Genomic DNA, 27,767 nt, shown 5'->3' with positions numbered 1-27,767 from the left:
GGAGGGGCACAATATTTTTCGGTCAATCGTAATATGTTACGGAGTTGGGGGCGGGGTTCATGAACTCCCTAGTGGAAGTGAGTAAAGTGCTAGTAAACAGACAGATCAGCCTGTGCGACCCTGAGCTGTGCTGTGCTGTGCTGTAGCATCAGATGTCGGTGAGTAAGACTTCCAGCTACATGATCTAGTTTGGCCACGTACCTGAGAGGCAGCAAGGCCTGCTGGGAGAGCTGGCTGAGACAGCAGGGCTTGGCAACAGGCTCTCCAGTGCAGCCGCACTCCCGGCTGTTTGTTCTGAACAGTGTGTGGTTCTGCTGTTTACATTATATTGCATTACTAATGTTAGATGTCCTACACCAGCTCTTAGCTCATCAGGGATTTGCTCTGAGTTTCTGCGGCGTGCCTGACTGCCGGGAGAGCTCCCTCTTGTGGTCACTGCTGATTTTGCGTACGGCCGGATGGCGTTGGTTGTGGACTGGTGTGGCAGGTGGAGGTCTTTTCCGTACAAGCATGCACACACTTTCTCACGCGGCTACTGGGGAAATTAAAACTTGGTGAATCAGCCCCTGCATTTTGACCCATCTGGTCAGACTAATGAGCTTCCTCTCTTCCCCGAGCCAGCAACTTCATATTGGGTCAGCGGTCCCCTCTCTGGTCTGGACCACCCTCTGCCCAGTTTCTGTTCTGCCTATACAAGCCATAATTACCCATCCAGCCCTCTTATCTGCGCGCCGTTGGTCGCTTTGATATTCTTTCTGGAATTGATTGTGTGCTCCTTCATTGTCTTTACTGGTAATGTGTATAGTTTAACAGCAGGATGTCAGAGAGGCGCTGGCCTCCCATTGTTGCTTTCGCTCTCGTTTATTCCCATGAATCAAGTCTCTCAGTTTGATGAAAGTATGTTTAAATTGCTCTATTGGCAGGAATTCCAGTTTGCTGCCTGACGGAGAGGCGCTTCATCGAGCCCGCTTGCTCGTCCTGCTCACCCAGGCCCTGCGGGGCACATAGACCGCCTCCCCATTCGAGCTGAGCCCTGAGACGTTTGCTTCCCCCCTCCCCCCTCGGCCGCTCCCCGTGCCAGTCCCACCCGTCTCCCGCTCGAGCGGTGCCGTTGATTGAAATGCAGCGACAGAGCCGTTTAATGTTGACGGATGACGGCGTCGCTCGCGGGAGTCAGATTCGGTGATCCAGCAAAGGTCACCAGTTCAAAAGCCTGAACCAGCCGTGATGCTTTAATCTTGGCCATCACTGACTTCACATAATATTAAACGAAAATGTGAAGGATGTGTTGTCCTCCAGATGGGACGAACTTATGGTTTTATAACAAATGTTCATGATACCATACTATGAGAGCGCTGATGGCCCTCGAGACTGAGGTCAAAGTTCATGCGACCTAGGTGCTCATTAGTTACACAGCTCACCGATAGCTCTTGCCATTTACTAAGGATCAATCCTGTGACAAAGTGACGAATTCATCTTGCAGGGCATTAATCTCATTCTTGTTAGAAGCTTCTGACAGGAAGTTTGTCTCCTGAATCCCTAGAGAATCATCTGAAGGATTTTAATAAAAGTGTTGTGAGCTGGCACTGTTGTGGGATTGGCAACTCTTCAGCCTCCCCAGTTTATCTGAGGAGGCTTCAGACTACACGCATGAAAACGCCTCTTTATCTAGTTTAATATGGACAGTTTTGTTGGATGAATATGTATCTTAATTATTTGCTTATTGTTCTCCTAGATAAGTATTTCCCAATCCGGTCCTCAGAGACCACCAGACGGTCCATGTTTTTGCTCCCTCCCAGCTGCCTGCCAGACAGTCCTACCGGGAGTTGAGACAGAGCAAAAACGTGGACTGTGGGGGTCCCTGCGGACAGGATTGGGAAAGGCTGTCTTAGAGCATCTGAGTTATTGCCCATAGTAATGGTAGTATTTATGGGGGAACATTGTCACATGTTAGAGTTTGTGACAATGGTTACCATTACACCACACTTCTAAGCCATTTTGAATGTGCAGAAATCCAGTCATGCTGTCCCAAGAACCTGGCATGTTTCTGTCATTCAGAAGGTCTCTTAATTTGGATGATGACTATTGGGCCGGAGTAAAAGCTCTGGGCCCTGACAGGGCTGGGCAATTAAACAATTTTCTCTTGTGTTTTATTTGTTTCTCACTTAAATTATGTTTAGGATTAAGTAAATCCACTGTTAAAAAGACAAGTTTTTTTTCTTCTTCAAATGTTCAATAAATACGTGATATTTCCAGTCAATATGTAATCGTGTTAAATCTAAATGATCTAAATACTGATGAGAATAATCGTGATTATGATTTTTGCCACAATCAAGCAGCCCTATTGTGTGACCCGAGGGCCACGCAGATGGAGCACATGGTAAAAGGCCTGGATGGTTGCCTTTCCTCACATGCACGCAATTCAAAGCATATGCACTGACCTGTAGTGTCACACATTTTCCACCAGCAGCAGCCGTCACACACTCGCATACACACGTGTTTTTATACGTGATGGATCACATACCGCACACATGCAGGCCTGCTCTCAGAAGCCTTTATGCTCTCCCTCACTCTCGCTCACACACTCTCACACCACTGTTGCACACACACACACACGCACTCTCTCTTTCACTCTCTCATTATAGTTTGCAGCGGGGACTGTTCCAAGGCGTGATATTGAATTGTCAGAAGTGGCTGTGACAGATATTAATTTCATCTGCGAGTGTGATGGATGGAATTCCTTTATGATCCTTGCTCTCGCTCCCCCCCCCCCACCCCCGCTGGGTCTCAGGATGGCTAGCAGAAGGCAGACGGAACTTTAATAAGCTCAGGACCCACCGGTCGACGCTGTCGACGCCTCCACGCTGGCGTCCGCAGATAAAAGTGATTTCATAAATAGCGTTTGCTTGGCAGATCTTGATAGGTCTTTACCGCTCTCTCATGTTCCCCCCTAGGGTGAAGAGAACACAAGGTGTAATTACAGAGTCCTGGCTGAGAATTATGCCGTGGTACATACGCATACAGATTGTAGGGTATAAATATACATTACAATTTAATATGTCGTTTTTGCAGTGTCACCACATCAACCTTTGACCAATCACAATCTATCCACTAAGTTTTGTTGATATAATCTCATCTGTTGTCTTAAGCATATTCGTATTAATGGGCAGGCTTTTAATTTCAAAGGAAGATATTACTTCCGGGAAAAGTAACTATAAATAGGTTACTAGTAATTCTTCATGTCCCACAGACACACACCACTATTATTTTTGATCGCATTCTAACAACAGGGCCTTGACTACCCTATTGCCATTGCAGCGGCCTTTGGTACAGAAGCGGTTGCTTTTTGCACAGAAGCTGCGGCCTTTGGTATAGAAGCAGCGGTCTTTGGTATAAGTGGAGGCCTTTGGCACAGAAGTTACTGCCTTTGGTATAAAAGTGGCGGCCTTTGGTACAGCAGTTGTGGCCTTTGGTATAGAATCAATAACTTTTGGTACAGAAGCGGCGGTCTTTGGCGAGCTCGCCTTCTCTGTGTGAAGCCTAGTTCCTCCCGAGGAGTGACCTGTTGACCTGTAAACGGTGACTGTGTTCAGCATGGGTAGCAACATCCCCCCATAAATGAAAACAAGTACAGAAAATGGACTCCACTTTTGTAGTCAGAGAGGGGACGCTCTTGAGAATGAGCTCCTTTTGAAAGCATCTGCCTGTGTCGCATGCACTGCGGTCACCTGCTTAGGCGATCCATCTGCCCCCTTCTCTGCTTAATACACTCGCACTCTCCTTCAAACAGTGGCCATGCAGAGCTGCTTCGAAAAGATAATGTGCCCATTGTGCAGGGACATGCTTGCTGTTGTGTTTTATTTTATTCTGTGTCAATAGACTGAAGGCCCTGCTGCTTGGGAAAAAAACACATTTATATTTTTTGCTGGTGTGTAGCTCAGATCTGTGTTTGTGTCCAGAAGGTTGTTGGTTCGAATTCTGTGGCCAGTAGAGTAATCCGCCAGCGTGCTGTATTATGGGTAACTCTCCTCTCTGATCCCAAGACTTCCTCGCTTTTGTAATGCTTTGGATGCAACCTTCAGCTAATTAGGTAAATGCAGATATATACTTACATCTTCTCTCATTTTCACATGATTCTTGAGTGTCACAGTGGCAGTATGTCACACTGGTCAGATCAGACTTCTGTTTCCATGGCCACTTCTCTAGATTGTTATATGGGATCTCTGGAATAACCAACTGGGATTCCTCATTCCTCCAGTGTACCCTTGCAACCCTTCCCCAGCAATTCTGCCCAGCTTCCTTGGGAGCTGTCCAAGTGGTGTTCATATGAGATGTCCGAACCACCTGAGCTGGCTCCTCTCAGAAGGGGCAGTGAAGCTTTTTTGAAGTACCTCCAGATCTCCAAACTCCTCTTCCTGTCACAATGAGTGCGTCCAGCAACCCTGCAGAGAAAACATATTTCAGCTGCTTGTAGTAACAACCTTGTTTTTCAGTCCTTACCCACAGCTCATAACCACAGCTGAGATTATGGACATAGACGGACTGGGAAATCGTGAGCCTTGTCTTATAGCTTCACCAGCCCGGAGCTCCTTAGTGCCTACAGATCTTCCAATGCACCTGTCAGTCTTGCCTTTCCTCTTAACCTCACTCATGAACCCAACCCTGAGGCACTTACACTCTTTCACTATGACCAGACTCTCCTCCCCTCACCTGAAAGCAGCAATCCACTTTTTCTCCAGTCAAGTTCTAGAACCTTTGATTTGGAGAAGACAAGACACACTGTTGATGGAGGCCTACACCCACTGGAAATGGCTTTGATTTTGTTCAAAGTATGCAGACACAACTCTTACTGCATATTTGCAGGCACCAAATACCACCCAGTAGTTGCCTTGGGAGCCCATATTTCTGCATCACACCTTCCACAGTATGTGCAGGGACACACGGTTCTAAACCTTCTTCACGTCTGCAAAGTACTAGTAGACTGTTAAAGTATTTCCATGAGTTGGTCCAGTGATCCACATTGTTCTTGAATCCTATTTTTGACCACTGGTTGCTTGACACCTTCCCTCATCTACAGGTCCTGGGCTTATTGCCATAATGGGCACTGGCTACCTGATGGTTGCTGTTGAGGCCTTGAGTATGATCCATTTAGACTCTCAGTTCCTAACCTCACTGGGGATGCAAGAAAAGTTATACAAGTATGCATTCATGTTGCATGGACATTTCAGCCAGATGGTCCCCGAAAATCCTGACTGCTCGTTAGGATGTTCCTGGCCGATCTGCCCTCCTAGCCTTGCACAAAATCCAACTCAGCTAGGATTCAAGAAGCACAAAGTGGATGAACTGTTCCACTCTTTTTCACCCTGTTCTTCAAAACACACAACCTCAAGTTAGATGACACACCTTTCATCGTTTGGCCTAAGGTGCTCTACTACAATGTACACATCCCTGTGTTTGAACATGGTGTTCATTATGGACAATCAGTGGCTTACACAGAGGTCCAATTTCAGTTTGGCACTTGAGCTTTGATCTGGGAAGTCATTTTCCCAGTCTTGCCACTCCAGGTATATCTATTGTTCCCTACATGAACATACAGACTCTTGGCTATGAATGTCACTCAAGAGTTTTGTCAGACAGTTTGATTTACTTTCTTTGTAACTGATATAATATGTCAGTGGGCTTGTCAGAAACGAAAGTACAGATCTTCAATATCTGTCTTAACCCGTAATTGGATGAAGGCCAGTCTTGTCATATCACATGACTGGAGGGTCATGTGACTAAAGGAGGTTAATGGTGATACTCTGTGGAAATTAGATTTCTTTTGGTCTCTTCGGTTTTTCTCTTAAGTTTAAAGTCGGCCTCTCAAACTTGAGAATTGTGTAGATGTCCAATATTTGTAATTATCGCCAACGTTTTGGCAGTGCTTTCTATACAAAAAAACCCCCACTGTGTTTCGTCGGTAACGTACGTCTTCTGTTATTGTAGTCCAGCATGAATCACCATCTCTGCGAATTTCACTAGTGTCTGTTTTGTGCTGAACAGCGAGGTTTTCTGCACACAGGAAGCAGGAGGCGAGATGGAGACTTGATTGAAGTGTCAGAGTTTTCTTTAAATAAGTGCCAGCAAACTTTCAGCTTTTGAGTTTGAGAAAACCGCAGGCAGCGAAACTGCTGCTGAGTGAAGGTTCCATCGATGATCATTTATTACAACTGCTTTCTTTATCGTTATTTTTAGATTTGAAATATGCACTGATCTGGCCAGACGACCAGCAGCAGATCTATTCTTGTTGTTATTATTCAGTTAAAGAGAGCTATGGCATACTACCTACATTTCATTTTATTTTGGTAAAAGTTCAGGAGTTTGTTGTTTAAAGGGGTTTGGGTTGTTTAGTTTTTGAAAATGATGCATATTTAAAATCACTAATGGCAGGAGGAAAGATGCAGCCAGGCAAATTGGAGTCTGCGAAATGCCCATTGTGTGTGTGATTGGCCCGGTGTCCAGGGCACGATCTGCCTTCTACCCTGTGCTTTCTGGAATAGGCTGCGGGCTCATTGTGACCCCATGCCGGATTAGCAGTGACGGATGGATAATGCTAAGTGCAGTGTTCTTATGAGCCATTTCCCATGCGATTTTTCATGCAGCGTTTTATCTTGCGAGGAGGGTGCTGCCAGCATGACTCGAAACCCATTTGCGTCGCGGTGTTTAGCTGCAACGGGAGATGGCTCCTGTTGGGCCCAATGCCTCCCGCGTCTTCAACATCACAAACTGCCTCTTTGCCGTGCCGTGTGACGCTAATTTATAACACCCCCCCCCCCCCCAAAAAAAAAAAAAGAAAAGAAAAAAAAAGCGATTTTATATTCCCAATAGAGAGTAGTCTGGAAATGAGACCAGGAAAAGGAAATAGGCCTCAGACGTAAATGTCCTTCTTGCGCTACTTTAATAAACACCTACTGAGATGAAGTGTATGCTGGGGAGGGAGCAGCTAGAACCCCCCCCCCCCCCACCCTTAATGCACCAGTTTGAGCTACATGGTTTATACACAAATGGAGTCCCGCTGAACAGCACAAATTATGCTGCAGCACTGCTTCATATTTTCCGGCCGGCACCGTGCATGTGATGCCGTTGTATCACATTCTCCTCATTACCTTCCCCCGTGATGGATTTTAGGGTGCGCTTTGCAGTACCCCTGGGCTTTCCCGCTTTCCCGCTTTCCCTGCTTGTGCCGTGCCCCTTTCCTGTTGTTTTATAAAATAACCTACCTTAATCCATGCAAATTACATGCTTTAATGATATTGTGACAATTTATTCCACTGCATTGTGGGTAATGTTTTCGGCCACTGTGGCATTACAGTGTACCTCATAGGATAGTTCTGTCTGTCTGTCTGTCTGTCTGTCTGTCTGTCTGTCTGTCTGTCTGTCTGCCTGCCTGTCTGTCTGTCTGTCTGTCTGTCTGTCTGCCTGTCTGTCTGTCTGTCTGTCTGAGCAGATTCACTTTTAATTTGTTTAGCCGACACTTTTCTCCAAAGCAGCAATTGGAGGACAACTGGGGCAATTGAAGGCTAAGGGCCTCGCTTAGGGCCTAGAGGTGACATCACTCTGTCGACCCTGGGATTTGAACTGAAGACCAATGACAGGGCATTCTGACCAATGACAGGGCATTCCGACCAATGACAGGGCATTCCGACCAATGACAGGGCATTCCGACCAATGACAGGGCATTCCGACCAATGACAGGGCATTCCGACCAATGACAGGGCATTCCGACCAATGACAGGGCATTCCGACCAATGACAGGGCATTCTGACCAATGACAGGGCATTCTGACCAATGACAGGGCATTCTGACCAATGACAGGGCATTCCGACCAATGACAGGGCATCCTAACCCACAGAGCCACACACCACCCCCTGCGTAAACACATACTTGATATCCAAATGCACTTATAACAGATGTCAGGAACAATAAAATTATTAGTGTCTGTGGGGATGCTTACCTGTTTGCTGTTTTAAAATGATCTCTTCAACAATGTTAATAAAATGTGAATCCAGTGCTAAAATATTTGTTTATTTTTACTAAATTTAATACTACTGCAATCATATGAATTTATAAAAAGGTGGTTCACAGTAAGAAAGGTATGGCTTATGTAAGAAACAGTGAGATTGCAGGCCTATAAACTCTGGGAAGTACAGATGAAGAGGGAACACAGAGTGCAGCTTTGTAAAAACAGCAGACTGTCAGGGTGGGTTTTACTTCATGAAATGCATTGAAGTTGAATGCTGTCCCCTGTGGCACAAGATGGAACTGCAGAGGCTGTAGATACTATGCAAACTGTGTCAGCATGCTATTAGCTGAAGGTGATAATGCACACCAGTTCAATGCAGGTGTAATAATGTTTCTGTCAGTACGATTGACCAGCTCTCCAACAGATTTCCTTCGGTATCTGAAATAACTCTTGGCCATTGCGTGCTGATTTAACCCCAGCTATTTGTTTACTCTATTTTGATTTAAATATATCTTGAATATTTTTGTATAATTGTAATATTACACTTCATCTGTTTGTGCAAGTGGATGTTTTAACTTTCTCAATTTTTAATAAAATATTCTGATCTTAGTATCAGTAATATATTTTGACTTCCAAGGCACTGTGGCTCAGATGTTAGCATTGTTGCCCCGTACCTTTGGCACCAGGGTTCGAGTCCCCACCATGGCTCCATGTGTGCGGAGTTTGCATCTTTTCCCCATGTCATCATGGGGTTTCCTCCACCCCCCCCCCCCTCACCTCCACAGTCCAAAAACATGCTGTAATGAATTGCTGTTTTCAAATTGCCTGTAGGCGTACGTGTGAGTGAATGGTGTGTGAGTGTGAGTGAATGGTGTGTGTGTGTGAGTGAAAGGTGTGTGTGTGTGCCCTGCACGGGGTTGGTGCCCCATTCTAGGTTGTTCCCTGCCTTGCACCCATAGGCTCTGGACCCCCCCCCCCCCCCCCCCATGCCCCTGAATAGGACAAGCAGTTATAGAAGATGGATGGATATTTTAACTTACCCCAATGTTTAGTCATAATATATTTTTTTCTAATAAAAGTTTTTTTTAGTATCTGATGTATTTTGTCTGTCGTTACTGTTGCTCTTGAAAATGTTCCTTTGCTCCATCGCTATGATTAAGTGCAAGGTAAACCCGCACCACTTCTTATCTGCGAAATCCATCTCCTCCATTTCTGTCTGTGGAGAAATGTGTGATGGGACACTTCAGCGCTTGTCAGAAGCCCTTTGCGTTCCCGTTTGTCTGGCGGCACGGCGACCTTCCCTGAATGTAATCCTACTAGCTTTTCATTTTTAAGAAAGGATTAAATGTCACTAGAGTTGGTGACTTATCAGCTGATTTGGGTGTGGGTATCCCATGTCTGTGGGCCCATCGTGATTACTGTGGTGGATGTACTTATATGCCGGCGTCGTAGTTACTCTCATACAAGTCAAGGTGTAAATTAAGCGGTGCCAGATGGGTCCGAATAAAAAAAACAGCAGATGTTGACACCGAGAGCGAGAGCGAGAGCATCCTTCTGTCTCTTCTGCGGCCTGCTGGTCTGGGTGGAGGATGCTTCTTCACCCACTGCTGATTTTGGGTAGCGCCACATCCTGTGAAGGCCCCACCTTATTAATCCCAGTTTAATCCTGTTTTGTGGAGAGAGAGAGAGAGAGAGAGAGAGGGAGAGGGGGAGAGAGAGAAAAACGGTGAGTTGAAATCCAAAACACAAATTGGGTCATTGCAGTGACATGAGCCACAGTTTCTCTGTACTGTTAACCAGCAAATCACCCAGAATTCCCAGCGGAGACTCACTGCCCTCATTTAATCATGTGCTCTGTGTGCATGGTGAACTTCTCAAGAACAAATCACAGAAATGTTTTTTTTTTTCCAATTACACAACCAACATTAAATGTTTTTGTTTCAAAATAATCAGGAGTCAACTAATGTCAAGAAAACCTTTAGAGAAACCCAAACAGAAATTGCATCCAAGGTATCTGTGCGTTTAATACACATCTAGAGGAAATTTTCTTAGGCTCGTGTTGAACTGGAAAGTGCTATGAAAGGGTTTGGTGGTCTGTGTCTGAGGTTTGCAGTCATGGTTCTGCTGGTTTCAGGCCATATTTTAATTAGCGCCTGATTTATTAGCGAGTGGGATGACTTAATGTTCAGTCAATTACATTAATAAAGTTAAAATCATACCCTATGGCTCTCTAGGGCTGTTTCCACCTTACTTGAAGGGGTACGAGGAAGATTATAATTTAATATTTCAGCAATGATTTGTTGACCAATACACCAAATTTCTCCATCTAGTATTGAGGTAATGGTAAGCACAGAGATATGGATGTGTGTATATACATACACACAATCACATTCATATATAAATCTGAATTTTATAAACACACACACACATATAAATTTAGATATATTTCATATATGTGTATGATATCTGAATATTTGGTAATCGTGTGTGTGTGTGTGTGTGTGTGTGTGTGTGTGTGTGCGCATGTTGTAAAGGCAGGCACTGCAGTGTTGCTGAAATGGACAAGTGTGTGCAGCGTAAAGACCAGATCTAATTAGACAGCTTGAGAGAGTATAACTGCTTCTTCAGACTCTTGATCAGTTCTGCACTCTCATTTGCATAAATTACCCCACAGAGGTGAGCCAACCATGTACATTAACCTGTTTTAAGGTCAATCAGCTTGTGACCCTTTTTGCTGCTGTCTTACTCATTGCCTTCTACATTTGTCTAATGAAAAATAACACAGTACAGTCCCATTTGGCAGGCTGACCTTTCATCAAAGGCAGCTTTTCCTGCCTCCGCTGATACAAGGGTAATTGTAATCCTTACTTAGATTGAATATTAATTGGGTATGAAATTGAGTGTTAAACCTTCCATTCCCTAATTGAGAGCTACCAGATCCTTTGTGATTGACAATCATGTCTCAACAGTTTTTTCTCATTCCAGTGTGTTGGTTGGATTTGTTTACTGTGTGTGTGTGTGTGCGTGTGTGTGTGTGTGTGTGTGTGTCTCTGTGGCCTTGCATAGATCACATTTGGGGACCAAATGTATAAAAATCTGTGGATGTAATGAAAAAGTAAAAATGCCAAAAGTCTTGTATCTTGGTCCATTACTTACGGCTAAAGTTAGGGCTGGGTAGGAGTTAAGTCCACATTTAGATAAGTAGGCGTGTGTGTCTGCCTGTGTGTGTTGGGGGGGGGGGGGTTAAGCCAAACACACAAGCTCAGTAATACTGGACGCCAACCAGTTGGACACCAGTTAACCAAACTGCTGTTTGACTTATGGGAGTGAAGTGGAATTCCTGGGAAATCCCACCTGGCAGAGGGAACTCCACACACCCAGACGCGGTAGGATTCCAGCCTCCTGCCCTTTACATTTCTCATTGTATAAAGGAGTGAAGAGGGAGATTTTTTAGTTTTTTATCATTTTCCCCAGTCATCTCTAGTCTGCTTCAAATGCGCACATTTATGCTGTGTTAATGCTCTGTTGTCAGGCGTACTTCTGTATTATTCACTGAATTGCATCCTGGAACATTTGCTGGATTATTTCTTGACATCAGTTCTATTTCAAAGCCTCGCCCATGCTTTTATTGTGTTCGTTTTGTGTCAGAATAACTCGTTCTATTGTTCCCTTTTTTGTTTTTTGTTGTCCTGTTCTATTTTGAGTAGCTTTAGCTGTAGCTTTCGTCGTGTTGCTTTGGACTTGTTTATGGACTGCAGTAACTCTCTGGTGTGCGTGACATCATCAAAGCGTGCCGAAGCCAGGTTACCTTTACGACCTTCACAGCCAAATCGCTGATAGGAACTTTATTTCAACCCTTAACAGGCGGCAGGGTTTTGGACAGCTGGAGTTTCCCTCCTCAAAGTTTCTCCCTGGCCTTCACTGGGATAGCTGCCTGTCACAGGGTCAGCATGTATAGCAAGACACGTTATCTAAAGTGATGAGTCTCATAAAATCAGGCCTCATAAATACTGTATAGACTGCACAGACCTCTATGCAACATACTTAACCGTAGATCTTGAATCATTGTGACGAGCACCTGGACTCCGTTACCTGGGCGGGGGCCAGGTAACAGCTGCAGGTGAAGCAGGGGAGGAGTGCAGGGCCTGGAAATAGCACTCAGGCTGACCCTCAAGTGACCCCGAGGTTGTAGGATCGAGCCCCGTGAGCAGACCATATGTTCTGAGTGGATACCAGCTGTGCAGGACCCGAGCCAGTCTACATTGTATTTCTAATTACTCAGTAGAGCAGACAGGATCTCATGAATTTCCCCCGGCGTTGCTAAGTCTGTAAGACACCTGCGCTAATATCGCAGCTCCGTTCTGACCCGCCCCCTTTTTCGAGCGCTGATTGACACGTGCTCGGGGGGGCGTCCGCTTGTCGCCTGATTGGTAGCCTTCAGGGAGTCGATGTGCTAACTTTAGAATTGCTGCATCAATGCGAACGGCGTCTGCAGACGCGCAGCTTCCGCTCGGAAGCCAAGATGCTCATTTTTTAAGCCATGGCGCTGAGAAAATGAAACTCTTGGGCTTGAAAAAGCTGGTGGGGTTTAACATTTTTTTGGAATCATTAAATTTGGGATCATGCATATAGAGAATCAGGGCTTATCTTCCAGAGGGTACAAGAAGTACCTTTTGGGGTGGGTGGCGTATACAGGCAGGCATCCACGTCTTACCGCTTCAGCCTGTCATCGTCACCAGAGGCCGTCAGCCATGAGTAAGATCCTCAACCCCCTGAAAAATGTTCCTGGGGCCACTGGACGCTTGGACCTCATGCTTCACTCTCACCTCTATATGTGTGCATGTCTTTAAAAGGACAGCCTGATAGGATATGCGAAGGCTAATGCATTCCAGTGTTGTGATGCATTTGGTTCTAAGTGTGAGTACGTGTTATAGGTGAATTGGTGCTGCTCTGATGAAATGCCTTGCAATTAGGATGCAAACTAATTTCCCCATGGGAACAAATAAAGTCCATCCGTCCATCTATCTATCCATCTCTGTCTCTCTGTCCTATCTCTGTTTATCTGTCTGTCTGTCTGTCTCTTTGTGCCTGTACACATACTTGTAAAAATAGTAAATAAATCTTCATTTACTTTCATTTTCATTACCTCCCTCATGTTGACACCCCTGAGTCCTGCTTGTTCTGTCCATCTCGTGCGTCAGATGCTCGGCAATCGATGCCTCCCCATGCATCCCGCCTTGTGAAGCGTTGCAGCTCACTGACACACGGGGCACGAAGCTGTGTGGCCCCGTGTGACACGTGAGGCCCCGTGTGGGCGGCGTAGCTGCCGCAGGCGCAGCGCTGCAGCTCTCTCCAGCAGAAATGCACCGGCGTCGCCTCTTCGCCGCCAGCATAAGCAGAATCAATGGTGTCGCATTAGCTGTACGGCAGCACTCGGGGCGAATGGCACAGGAGCTGAAGGGCGAAGGTAAACCCCTCGTGGGTCTCGCCGGTCCCACAGGGCTGCCTCTGTCACTTCCTCCCCCTCCCGCAGTCTTTCTGATCTCTCTGCACAGTTACTCTGCAGTGTTTTGAAAACACAGCAGAGAGAAACAGAGAAAGGCCCTTTGCTTCCAACTCATAACTATATTGTATTTTTTCCATCGATTGTTTTGTGTCTAGATATTGACTGTTTTGCAAGGTCGCCCTCAGTCTGATAGAAAAATAAGCCCTGCTCTTCTTGTGAACGCTTTAGCTGATGCACTGTAAATGCAGGGATGACCTTCTGCATGGCAGCATTGGGACACCAGCACTGTACCACCAGGCTTTGGGTAGCAGGAACGGGGTCGATTTAATAACTGCCAGCATTGATTACTGTGAAGTAACCTGCAGTTTGCGCACCCGTCTCAGAGATAAGGATGACACAGCCGTTGTCTTCGCGGCTCATGGGCGGCGCATGTGTGTTATTCTGTTAGAGGACACCCTCAAAATGGTAGTAGTGCCTTCATGTCTGTGCCACTGTTTTTCAGGTAATGGTGTTTGTTCATGCCCGCAACGCCACCGTAAGGACCGCCCAGAGCCTCATCGAGATGGCAAAGAACCATGGAGAGTCGACATTCTTCCTAGCAGAACAAGGCCCCGACTATGGCCAGTGTGAGAAGCAGGTAGGTTAGACTTTGGGGAGAGACCCAAAAGGAAGACGTTCCATAAGGTGCGTATTATTGCACAGAGAAGGTGTGTGAGATGGAGCCTTTAGTAGCAGGTAAAATGCACAATATATCCTTGAGTTCTTGACAGCTGGTAAATGGGGTCCTGTTGGCTACAAGGACTTTGACATAGCAGGTAAAGTGGTAGATGTGGGTGTTGGATCCGGGTGGACATGAGGGCTAGTCCCGTTGTCGTGTGTGTTGAGGTTTGTTGTGTTGTAACAGAAGAGCAGTCGGCGAGTAATCCGGCCGGCCCTTTGCCTCGTTGTGACCGTGCTGCTGGACCAGCCTGTAGTCGTGACGTGATCTGGAAAGGCAGGCTGTTTGTTTCGCTCTTCTGAGCCCCACAGCTAGATGCAGCACTGCGCTCCGTCAGTATTAATTCATGAGATTCGAAGAAGAGAGAGAGAGATTGAGGTCACCCCCATTTTTTAAAAGTCTATCCTCCAGGGAGAGTTGGGTAAATACAGACAGGGGAAGGGGGATAGCCTCTAATAACTGGCAGCCATGGCCCCACCCACAGCCATAAAAGGACATAAAAGACTTCATGCATTGGATAAGTGCCGAGTCCTTGGGAGGCAGGTAAAATATTATCAGTCACGGTAAGGCATTTATAAATGAGTGTTTTTCCTGGCAGTCTTCCTCTGCATTTGTTGCCAAGTGTCTCTGTTCTGTTGATAAGCCTGACCCTAAGGAAAGTGGATGCTGCGTCGCGCACCGTGGAGACGGACCGGGATCCCATTTGTTCATAGCCGTTACGTTTTTAATCACCGCTGTGCTGATTGGTTCCTGACAAGGTGTCCTAAAAGTGGATGTTGTTTTGATGCCAGGGGTATAAAAAAATAGATGATGCATTGTTTTACGAAACCTCATGTTTGCTTTCAATGTCAGTGTGAGTTAATTGGATAATAACTAAGGACAGCAGTTTGGCTAAGAATGCCTTGCCTGTCATTTCTCAACAACACGGGGATGTAGGCCCCTCTGAAATCTAGCTTGCTGAAGGACACCTGCCGCCGTTCAGGAGTGATTACAGAAATGAGCCTTTGAAATTGGCAGTGGCTGAGATTACCGTATATCATCAACCACTCACCGGTTTAACCCAAAATTAACTGATGATTAGTTTTGGAATGACCAAGTAACTTCCTGTAATGTTCTATTTCACTAAATGAGTGATTATTCAAACTGGATTATTACCCTTTGATGAAAAATCCCAATTTCCTTGACCTCATCTCATGTTCTACTGGTTTAGTTTATTAGGGTTTTGCCCTAATAAGATTTTACATTTTTTCTCAGGGGAAGACAGGTGGCGTCAGGCAGCCCACTTTGCACAGCCACTGTAACACTGAGAGTAGAATAAAGCTGTACACACAGTGAACTCTGCCAGTGGAGGCTGACAGTGGTGACCTCCAGTGCACTGTGGGTGATGATGCGTGAGGGACAGGCTTACAGGACAGCTCTCTCGTCCAGGCCGACCCCACCCTATCGCAGCTCATTAGTTACTGTCTAGCCTGGCGGGCCCAGCCGCCACAGACAGTGATCAATATGGCGGCTTGATTGATTTTATTTAGCCAAATCGTGATGCTCTGAGACAGGGATCAATAAGGGGCCTAAGAGGCACCTTCTGCGTGGAGTTTCTCTACCCGCTGTGATTTATTACAGTCCCCAGTATTGTCGCTCCAAATCGAACGCTCTCATCAGCCTGGTCGCGGCTTGGTGCGCTCCGAGCGGCCTGTTATCGGGGGGCCTTCGGGCTCGCTGTCGGTGCGGCGGTCGCATGTGCGAGCGGGTGTTCCGGGCTGCAGTCTGGCTGAAGTTGCGGATTAACGACTAGTCACTCTAGCAGAGTAAGGGGGGAGGAATAGCGAGTCTAAAATCAGCAAAGTATCTAAAGCCAGTGGTTAATCAATGGTGCGGTGAGCATTCCGATATGGGGCCTGTGTGTGTGTGTGTGTGTGTGTGAGAGAGAGAGAGAGCGCAAACATGTGCATCTTCTCCCTAATGTATGTGTAAGTGAAGAGCAGCCCTGCATCCTCTCATCCCCAGCTGTGATTGAGAGCTACTCCACTGGTAATTATTACTTGTCTGCCCGCTATCTAGTCAACAGGAAGATCAAAGACGAGCACCAGCCGGGACTTGAGCATTACTTAAGCTACATTGATATCTGTAATGCAGCCAGATCTACACCACATATTTAATTAAATCCAATGGAAATATCATTTGAAACGCTTCTCATTTAAAATCCAATCCTCTTGCCGTTGAGAGGAGGGGAAAACTTTCAGTTGTGAGGGAATGATCTTAAGCTCTTTGGTCACGGTGGATTCTGTAGCGACTGATGCTGCCATACAGACGTATGTCCTGTTGTAACAGGGCTTCGTGCTTTCTTTGGAGGTCCGCTTTCTGTAGAAAGGATCCATTAAAAGACCAGAAAAACAGATTTTTCGAAAGCCATCTAATGCTATTTTAAAAGCGGCATGGTCTGTTGGTAGTGTTCATTCATGGAGGTGTGGCCAGCTGTAGCTCCTCCCTTCATGGGGGCGGCGAGTGGCTCAGCGGACTATGTCTCTTTGCCTGTGATCAGAAGGTCGCTGGTTCGAGCCCCGGCCTCGGCAGAATGGCCACAAGGCCCTAAACCGCCAGCTCCAGGGGCACTAGATGCTGGCTGACCCTGTGCTGTGACCCCCAAGCTATGGAGAGCAAGATGCGATAGACAAAGAGAAAAATTCCAAAGTACTTGTGCAGATGGCAAATAAATCTCTTTTTATGATTTTATCATCTCCCGTGTTGCTCCTCATCCTCACATGACCCCCCCTTCATCTTTCCAGCCATGCACCAGAGGCCCCCGTTTCACACTAACACCCCCCTGAAAGGTGCTTTGCTCTTGGGCAAATTGCCACCCTGATTCTCATCTTGTTAGATGTGCTGCAGTCATGCTTAAAGCCTGAAGCACCCGTCTGCTTCAGTATCAGGCCAAAGGTCTGGTGTGCTCCATTCTTTGGGGGGGGGGGGGGGAGGGTTTATTAATATTTGTTTTATTTTTCTGCAATTAAATGATACAAAAAAATGCCCCAGATAGTATTTTTGTCCCATATAAATCATAGATATTGCAGTAGGATAGAGTGTGGAGTTAGGTGCATTTAATGAATGAGTTCTTTACAGCATTGGTGTACAGTGAGGAAGGACATGATTGATCTTGGGGGTCTCTATTAACCCCTTGTCTATTTTGGATGCTAACTCCATATTTAAATTCCCCCTGCAACAGCTTGAGTGTGATAAATTTAGTAACCTTTCTGCTCCCTTCCCCGGTGCTTCGCCAAGAATAATGCCTCACTCATTGCCTTCTGTAATCGTTTTTTTTTTTTCCTTACTTATGAGATTTATATGTATTTAAAGATCACTTTTTTGTTATTGTTGCTCTGGATGATCTGGATAAAAATTAGGTAGGATTCAGTTATTGAATGGTTTGCATGCTAAACTGATGGTAGACCAAAGCAGTGCCCAGCGTTCAGCACTGGTGCGTAGCCCTTGGTATTTGTCCTAGTTCCGTAGTTTCATCCTCTAGCAGACTGCCATGAAGAGAAGGCAGTCTCTCCTTATCCCTCCCTTCACTGGGAGCTCTGGTGGATCAGGTGGGTGCGGATCTGACAGTCAGGGAGGGTGTGAGTCTCAGCACATTCTGGGAGTGAAACTCCACAGAACAAACTCTCTGATCTCTAATTACCCCTCACTCTTTGCCTCTGAAACAAACAAGGCTGCTACGTGGGTTTTTCTTCTACACAAGCAACACAAGTAGCCAGCTTTGCGTTACTAAAGGTGTGATCCCTTGTCCTCGTTATTTTGCCTTCCCTCGCAGTCACAGATGTCCCCGGAGCTTCCTGCCATAGTAGGCGAGCTTTGACCTTTGCTTGCCTCCCTCTTTCTTTGTAAAGTCACTGGCTCCGACTAGCTCATCACAGTCAGAGCTAAACACTCACACAGCCTTAACACCTTGACACACACACACACACACACACTTTCTAGTACTGTCATTCATGAAACAGTGATATTTAAAGCTGTATTAGTGGCAAGTTGGGGGTGTTGGATGAGCGATGCTCTTCGCAGTCCGTTTCCTGGTTTATCGGGCGGGCAGGTGGACAGACGGATGGGTGGGTGGGCAGGCAGGCGCAGGTACGGGCAGGCAGGCGGACTCTTGAGAGAAAGTGGAATTTGCTCACGTTGGGCACATGCTGTAAACCTGCAGGTCATTAACTTGCTGTGAGACACATGGGAAGGAGGCAGCATTATTTAATAGGAACTGTTGCTGAATCTGCATACACCAAAACTGATACTCCCCCTATTTCAGACAATGTGCTAAAACAGCAAACATTCTGCAGAATCCACGGGAGCCGAGGTGCGAGCAGTGGCACCAGAAACACAGTGTCTGAATGAAGCTCATTGGGCTATGTAGTGCAGGCTGCTAGCTGCTTCCACTGCTTCATTACCATTACTGCTTCATTCTTAATGGGAGAGGCTTCTTGCCCACAGCAAACATGAGCCGGTGGGCCAAGCTTAATATCTAAAGACAGCAGACTATCAGGCAGTGAACGGGCGGCTTTGGCCATCTGGCAGCACATGGGCAGCTCCACCTGTCGGGCAGCATCTGGGGCAGCTCTGACCGTCTGGCAGGGTACGGGGGGCTCTGACCGTCTGGCAGGGTACGGGGGGCTCTGACCGTCTGGCAGGGTACGGGGGGCTCTGACCGTCTGGCAGGGTACGGGGGGCTCTGACCGTCAGGCAGGGTACGGGGGGCTCTGACCGTCTGGCAGGGTACGGGGGGCTCTGACCGTCAGGCAGGGTACGGGGGGCTCAGACCGTCTGGCAGGGTACGGGGGGCTCTGACCGTCAGGCAGGGTACGGGGGGCTCAGACCGTCTGGCAGGGTACGGGGGGCTCTGACCGTCTGGCAGGGTACGGGGGGCTCTGACCGTCAGGCAGGGTACGGGGGGCTCTGACCGTCAGGCAGGGTACGGGGGGCTCTGACCGTCTGGCAGGGTACGGGGGGCTCTGACCGTCAGGCAGGGTACGGGGGGCTCAGACCGTCAAGCAGCATCCAGGCAGCCCCAACTGTCGGGCAGCATCTGGGGTGGCTCTGACCGTTGGGCGGCGTACAGGCGACTCTGACCTTTCTGTCTCCCTCAGGCTTCAGTCGCACATGCTGAATTTTTCCATATTTTTCTGTCATCCCATGGTGACAGAACAAACCTCTGAATGACATTTTGTAAAGACTACACTATTCATTGTGCCGTCTCTTTCCGTGAGAACACTCTTATCTTTCAGGTGCCACTGCTCAGTGTTTTTAGTGAAGATACCTGGCAACCAGCCTTCAGACCTGGAAATGATCTGGGGTGAGTTTCCTGAAGCCTTCTTAACGCGATGTCGTTCTTTTAACATAGAACTTACGAAGTGTTAAAGAAGGCTTTGAGAAACTCCCTCCTGGAATGTATGTGCTGCAAGTTCACTCCATGCAGCTTACAACAAGCTCTCGCTTCTGTTAGAACAGCTCCTAACTCGTTTGCATCTGTGAGTATGGTGTGCTCCATGTATGGAGATGTACAGTACACTCACATGCTGCTCTGTGGTTGTGATTATATGACCTTAAGATCTCTCTTCATATGTCATTTAAGTGCAAATCAGTCTCTCTGCCCTGGCTTCTGAAAGACCACCTTCTACAGCGATGAAGCTTCTCATGGGCTGCTGTTCCCATTTATTTAGTTTGTTTTTTATAAGGCATATTTGTGTTACAAAGCAATGACAGTAAATAAGCCCAAGACTTAAGTGTGGCTGAGCAAAATATAAAATATTATGGACACAAAGAGCCACCTAGTGGTATCGGTTTTACACTGCACATGGCTTCTATTGAGAGTTTTTTTTTTTTTTCTTTCTATGATTGATTGAAGGATTGATGTCACCACTTGCACCACTTGTTGTTCCTGATTGCAGTTCTCCTTTGATTCTTAAATCATCGTGTCACCGTAATAAACAGAGATCCTTAATTTGAACAAAAACAGTATTTAAAATGTCAACACAAATTTGACAAACCATGCCCCCATGCGGGGTTCGCATCCTGAGGCCTGGAGGTCTCCCACGCCTTTCCCAAACCACCCTGGATGATAGACTTATGATCTGCAGATCTGCAGAGGTTTTTCTGTTTCATTGTTGCCGGAAATGTCCAAGAGTGGATCATCTAGGCCTCTGAACGCAGTCACAGGAGAATGTGTTTCATGTGATCCAGAAATTTCCCATCATGCATGCATCCAACACTCAGTAGTCACACTGAACTGCTCTTATGGGTCATATGACTGCATTGATACTCTTGGTCAGTTTAATTAATTTATATTACTTGATTACTTGTCTTGCATCCTTACCTGTAAGTACCTTTGTACAAATGGTCTCTCTCTCTCTCTCTCTCTCTCTCTCTCTCATACACACACACACACACACACACATGCAGACGGTCGTTGACGGTAAGCACCTACTTGGGGAGCCTCAAAGCGGGATATAAGTCTCCTGGACTCCGTTGGGAGGCTCTGCCAGGGAGAAGCTGATTTATTGCGAGTGTCTTTGAGTGTGTTTCATGTTATTTCGGGACATGCCTGTGAGCTCTGTACACTCACTAACGCCGTCTGTCAGGCCGTTAGCCACAAGAGGTGACTTATTCACGGGGCCTGTGGACTGATCCAAACAGCATCCTATTGCTGTCTTAGCTCATATAAGTGAGGATAATTTATGTCCTCCTGTTTGTCCCAACTGATTATTTGCCTACAAGACGCATCAGGATTTAAAATGATTTCATTTATTTGATGTCCTGTTTTGTGTGAATTTTTTTTTAATATTTTTGAATTTTTCTTAAATATTGTAAGTTACCATGTTTCTGAGAAAACTGTTTATGTTGGAAACAACGGTCCATATGCTTTAAAATACTGTAGTCCAGTGACTATGAATATAGACTACAAGGAGTTCTGCTCTCATGTAAGAACACATGGTATTTGACTTGTTCCAGATATATAAATAAGTGTGAAATTGTAAACCATGCAAGTGTTTACCAACACTTACGTTAATTAATGTTGTATGTAGTGATGATGTAGAACAGGCCAAAAAGACTGATTCATAGCTGTCTAGATCAATGTGTTTTAAATCTTCTGGGGAAGATCAATTTAGAGAATGATTATAAGGATATATTCTAAGCGATAAATTTAAAACTAAATCACGCCTAATATTTTAGCACATAATGAAAATGAACCATTTGAAAAGTGTGGAATGCCTTTTAAATGTCGTGCCGACCCTTTTCTCAGTGAGCAGGTAAGGAAGACAGATGGACGGCAGCTGTGTCTGTTGTCCGTGTCTCTGTAATGAGTGTGGATGCGTGGCTGTTTGCCGGCAGAAACCTTTTCACGTGACGTTCTGCGTAAGTAATGAGAGTTTGGCTCTGTTTTGTTGCTTAGTATTGATTAGCGAAGGGAACTGAATATGAAATGATGGCTCATTCATTTCCTGCAGGGTGTAGCACTTATTCTGTCATGTATCACATAACGAGGCTTTGTTTGTGATTTTGGTGTTAGCGTTCGGATACAGCTAACCTATCTGAATCAGAGGAGGCATGAACAAAGTGCTTCTCATGCACAAAATCGTTTTAATTCCACGCCTTCCCCGTTCGGCCTCTGCCAGTCCTGTCCATGGAGTGTAGGGTTCAGTGTGCTGTCACGGGGGCATGGGGGGATGGGGGCCGGCCACAAATGTGGCAGATTGTCAGCTACGTAGTGAGGTGCGGTGAGGCCATGAGCTTTTATGTCAGCAATGGAGGAATGGAAGGAGAGAGACAGGAGTGGGAGGGACTGTTCATCTGGGAGTAAAAAAAAGCTGCGCGGGGGAGTGTTTCTGCGTCTTTATGTGGGTGTGAATCCTCTTCAGTGTGTCTCTCACTTTATTTGAAAATAAATGTTCTGTAGAATATACAAGTAAGAATTCAACAGTCGGGGTTTTAAAGCAGTAATAACTTTCAATTTGGAAAATTAGAAAGCGATCTGTTGTGTGTTCATGATCCCTTGGGAAATCTTTGTTTGGCTTTAGGTTTGAGAGACTCTGGCTTGTTAGACTCTCCTGCTTTATACATGTCATGTTTCTCTTGTTCTTCTCCTGTTATGGTCGGCTTGAGTTCTTGTGTGTAAACATTGCGGTTGAGGTTTTCACTGTCGTGTGTGAAGGTGTGACTGGTGATTAAATAGAAGCCGCACAGGTGATGTATCTGGCTCGTAAACAGTGGAATTAAGGAAATGGTACCCAGCGCTGTGGAGATAATGAGATTCCCGTTCCATTCTTACATTTCTCACTGTGCTGAGGTGGATTATGGGATAGTGAACAGCGATTAGAGTGAGGAAGTGAACGGCTGTAATATGAATTAAGACAGTTGGTTTCAGAGAGTAAACCTGCCTCTGCGTCAGTGATTCACATGCACGTGACGCTTCAGGAGAGCATCCGTGTCAGTGCCTCACACATAGCATGCCGCTGTATACACACACGGATTTTCTGTAAATGCACTGACACATGCAGTAGTTACTAAAACATACATTTGTGCTTAAGTACAATTTCTTCAAATACTCGTAGGCAGTGTGACCAGAGGGGCCCTCTGGAGAAACCCCAACACGCACATAGAGCCGCATCACGAGGCAGAACCATCACGGCCTGATGTCAAGTGCGTTTAAGGTGGCGCGGACGCGGCCTGCCACATGCTGCATTAGCAGTCCATGCAGGCCGCATAGATCACCTAACCGTGAGTCTGCCTAATCTAGCCTGATCAGAGCACTGATGTGCTGCCACCTTATATTGGGTTTCCATAACACAGAGTAACAGCACAAAGCAAACCTTCATCTTAGCCCAGCAAGTTAAAACCTTTGGTTCCAGACAGCACTTCAGAAGTGCAGACTTAAATTTAAAAAAAAAAAAAGAAAAAAAAAAAAGTGTAAGTGCGAGCGTGCGAGCGTGGTTTATATTACTTTGTGGGGACCAGATGTGTGATTAGAGTTTTCCCCTAGAAATTAATGGAGAGTCCCCACAGTGTGTGTGTGTGTGTGTGTGTGTGTGTGTGTGTGTGTCTGTGTGTGTGTGTGTGTGTGTGTGTGTGTGTGGGTGTGTGTGTGCACGTACACACACTTGTATGCCCATACATGTATTAGTTTTTTGTGCTGGTGTTTGGCACTAGTAAATACAATTCATATTGACATGGGTAACAGTAGTAGTAATTTGTAGTAAAAGTGGTCATAATTTATAGTAGTATATAAGAGTAGTAATGAATAATAGTGAATTTGTCTGTAATTTCTGTGTGACTAATGCTAACGGTACTTGATGACCCACCCTTCATGTACACATCCTGTGACATTCATTTTCTTACCAAATGTTTTTTGCTAACACTGTCTCAGGAGTTCTTTTGTACAGTGGTCCTTCGTGCATTTTCCTGCCTCGTTTATGCATTTTCCTCGATTCTCTGTACGTGTTCATATGCCAGATTTCTCATAACAGCCTTCAGACAAACATTTCTCCTTAAGACACAAACACACACGCATTTTGTTTCATAGTGTCTGTTGAAAATATTGCAGTTGTTCAGTATCATGGATGGATGAATTTACTCTGGCGATGGTGGCCTTAATTAGCTGATCAGCCAAATCTCAGTGCAAAGGGCTGCCCGCCACAGTAGCATGCACTGTCAGAAGGAGCGTCGTTAGGGTATGGGAGGGCCGGGCTCGTTAAAAAGCCAGAAATACCTCTGGAATTCAGCTGAAAATCCTGAAGCATGGAGCCCTAGATCTGAGCATTTGTGCCTGTTTCTATGTCTGTAGCACACTAACTCTGCCATGTGTTTTTGCCTGCATGTGTGCAGGTAAGAACATGCCCCTGTGTTCCAGCACCAAAGCACCAACACTGAAAGCATACAGCGAGTGTGTCTGTGTTTTCTACAATGCTATACTTAATGGGATCTAACAGCAGACATCATTCCCAAAGTGTGTTCGAGTGCACTTCACAGACAGGCTTTAATCTCTCTGCACATTTCTTGTTCACTCGGCAAGGCACATTCATATTTCATTTTGTTGGAAACTGTTGAACATGAGATCCTGGGTATTGGAACTTTTGGATCTTCACAGAAATGCAAACATTTGTGAATATAAATCTCAGTGGTGAATCATGTGATGGCAGTTTTTGTGGCAGTGATGCACAGTGTCATTTGGGGACACTGGATTTCTGTTCGCCAAGGCTGCAGCTGCCTCTGTCATTGTCTGCCCACCACTCTCTCAGTCTTTGCTCATGTGGGTTTATTTAAACCATTGTTCTGTTGTGGGGTTTTGTCACATATGTGTTTTGCAAGAAATGCTAGCATAACCTTCTGGTAAATGCCAGATGTACGGCATGGATAATAAACGATGAGTTGAAATCCAAGGCAATGGAGTGAAAGAATATTTAAATGTAGTTTAATTAAGTGTGCTTATGCTATTGGGACAGCAGGGTGGTAGTGGAATCTGCAACCACTAACCACCACCACCATACCCACCTGTATTTCCAAATTCCCCTGGGTATCCTCTGGACCCCTCCCTCAGTCTGAAAACAAGCAGTGTGATGATATGGCGTGTGTCCATCTCCCTGCCGGCAGGCTCACCATTGGCCCTGGCCGAATTGGTGTTTCTTAAGGTACATGGATGCTGTTATTGCACATACAGATTGCGGGTATTTTGCCTCATTTAACTAGTTTTTATTGCGTCACTATGCGATTATATATATATATATTTTAGGTGACCTTAAATTTGTATCTTATTCATGGTTGTAGCATGTAGTGAATGTTAGAAGTGTCGACAACCATCACGTCAAAATGTTGATTAAAATGATTAAATCTATACTTCTCTAAACTGTTGGTGAATGGAGGTCAGTTTGTTTGCTTTTTTTCTCGTCAGTCTGGGTGAATGTGCAGATAGGCAGAGCAGAGCTGCATACACACAGTTCCTCTGCTTCTCGTGCAAACAGGCAGTAAGTTTACAGCTTTGATAAAAAGGGGGAAATACAGGAATAGAGTGGTGTGGTAGACCTCGGGGGGGTGAAGTAAGGCGGTGGGGGTGTTAGTTGTCTCAGTGGAGGTACATTGCTGCTGGGTGTAAAGGCCCACAACAGTCACAATCTGTGAAACTGAAGATACTGCTTTACCTGTCACTTCCAGCACCTGCGAGCTCATGTTTGCTTAGACTGAGAGGCCGTGAGCGTGATTTGTGGGCCTAGTTTAATTTTTTCCTTATTTTTCATGTTTTGGCTTTTAAAGTCTCTAAAATCTGGACAGCAAGCCTTCTGAGAAACATTAAAATTCCTTTTATTTCTTAAATAAACTTGTAATGTCATACCATCGATTACAAAAGGAGCGATGAAAATGGGTGTGCAGGCTTGCGGGGTAATTGTTTACGTCAGGCCAATATTCTGCATTACCTATTGTTGCATGATGCATGATACTTATCGCTACCAGCATTTTCTGTGTGTGTGTGTGTGTGTGTGTGTGTGTGTGTGTACTTGAGCTTTCCAAAACTGTGTGTAACTCTCAAGCAAATTTTCAGAGGCTTGCTTCCATCCAACCATCTTCCGTATCGGCTCATCCCGTGTGGAGCACATCCTGTACAGGACGGCCACCCGTCTCAGGGCACACAGTCACACACTACCGGCTATTTAGAGACACCCGTCCACCTAAACTGAGGACACCAACACCGCCACACAGGAACACTCGCAGACCCTGCAGAGCTGGGAGCTGGAATCGAACCCTCTCCCCGGATGTCTCAGCATGCAGTACTGACTGCTAAACCGCTGTGTCCCGATGGCACCAGTTACTTTATTTTGATTTAATTCTGTACTAAGAGTTTATAAATGCATTTTTAAAAAGCTTTCAAAAAGTTTTTGCCACTTGGAAAGAAGTCTTTACTTAGTATCTTGTAAAAGCTAATTGCCTATATTATACAGCCTCCGGGTTACGATGGTCCATGTTATGATATTTCGCTTTACGATGGATAAATGTTTTTCACTTTCATCATTCAATTGAGAGATTGAGAGATTCAGCAATTTTTTTTATATATAAATTAGCCTTTGTGTTAATGATTCTGCTCAACTTTAGGCTAATGTAAGTGTTCTAAGCATGTTTAAGGTAGACTATAGGCTAGGCTATGCTGTTTGTTAGGTTAGGTGTACTCTGTTAAAATGCATTTTCCCCTTATGATAGGTTTGTCGGAACATAACCCCATCGTAACCCGGGGAGAGGCTGTATTTTTCTTTTAAAATCAAAGCTACATTTTTGTTAATGTTTTGAATATGTGGTAAAAATATTCATAGCTGAGGAAAGGAATCCATCCAGGCTGTACCTTAACCCTGGTTCCTGTGCTGTCAGGGATAGACTCCACGCTCCCCTGAGACGGAACCAAGAACAGCGCTTAGACGATGAATGGATCCATGCTTAATGTACAGTGGCCACATAGTTAATAGGAAGTAAAAGGTAGAAGACAAAAAACTGCTTACCTACAGTATGTAGTTGTTGAGGGTTATCAGTTTTAAGAGTAGTGTCTGTAACCATGAATTATTAGGAGGTTTGGTTTGATGTTTAATTGAAATTATGGGTCCTATTACTATGTTAATGATTTTCACTTTGATTAAAGTAAAAAAAAAAAAAAAAGTGTTTTTGATGTTGTGTACAGGAGCACTTGGCTTTCAATTTATTTTCTGGAATTTAACATTTTCAAAGATGACATTGACATCTCGAAAATATTAAAAATGATACTGGTTCTGTGTTTTCATCCACATTTTCTACATCATGGAGTTCATCGGTGCGTTTATAACCAATAGCCAAGTTTTGCTTTATATAATTGGTAATTTGCAGCATCAGTGCTTTAGATTTTTTTTGTAGCTGGTTAGTGATATTACCCCAAACTGCATGCTTATTGAACATCAGCTTCTAGACAATAATTAGGAAATGGTACAACCTTCTGGCTTCAGACTGGGAGCCAGGTCAGGAGGTAAGAGTGCAGAGGTCAGGTACTTGTGAAGATCATTCATGCCGGCATGACGGAAAAGTGTGAATTATCAGAGGTCAGAGGTCAAAAGCCCATCACTCTCCTCTGAATCGTCTCCATTTGTCCTCCTTTCCTTGCTCTTTGAAATCCTTCGCACGGCATTAGCTGACTGTGTCGTAGGCAGCCAAGCCGGTAATCTGCGTATTCAGGCTCACGTTACGCCAGAAAGGTGCAGAGACGGGCCCAGAATCAGCCACTCACAAGGCCATATGCTGTCCTTAACAAGAAGCTTATGTACTTCCGCTCCCTGTGGTTGGCACAGCGTACAGAAACAGCTGTTAGGACCCTCTCTAATAGGCGTCTTTGGTGAAGACATGCATGCAGGGAAAGCACTTGAAGGTAGTGACTTTAGGCCAGGCTGCCTGTCGCATTGGTATGCTGGGGCAGGTCTCCCCGGTACAGAACGAGAGGGAGGTGGCAGTAGGGGCCGGCAGGAACGCCTCTAATGGCCTTTTTCGTGATCCTGCCG

General features: G+C 45.6%; 1 protein-coding gene across 2 annotated transcripts in view; it reads left to right on the top strand.

Moving 5' to 3' along the window:
- ascc3 (activating signal cointegrator 1 complex subunit 3) overlaps positions 1-27,767 on the top strand; it is a 176,543-nt gene that overhangs the window by 101,570 nt on the left and 47,206 nt on the right. For both annotated transcript variants that reach the window (XM_023806250.2, XM_023806251.2), the window contains one exon: positions 14,011-14,145. In XM_023806250.2, coding sequence (XP_023662018.2) covers positions 14,011-14,145 — 135 coding nt within the window. The remainder of the gene's footprint in view (positions 1-14,010; positions 14,146-27,767) is intronic.

Source organism: Paramormyrops kingsleyae, chromosome 9 (assembly GCF_048594095.1).
Source record: "Paramormyrops kingsleyae isolate MSU_618 chromosome 9, PKINGS_0.4, whole genome shotgun sequence".
Classification (NCBI taxonomy): Eukaryota; Metazoa; Chordata; class Actinopteri; order Osteoglossiformes; family Mormyridae; genus Paramormyrops; species Paramormyrops kingsleyae.
The sequence above is the reverse complement of the archived record's forward strand: the minus strand, read 5'-3'. Positions and strand labels throughout refer to the sequence as shown.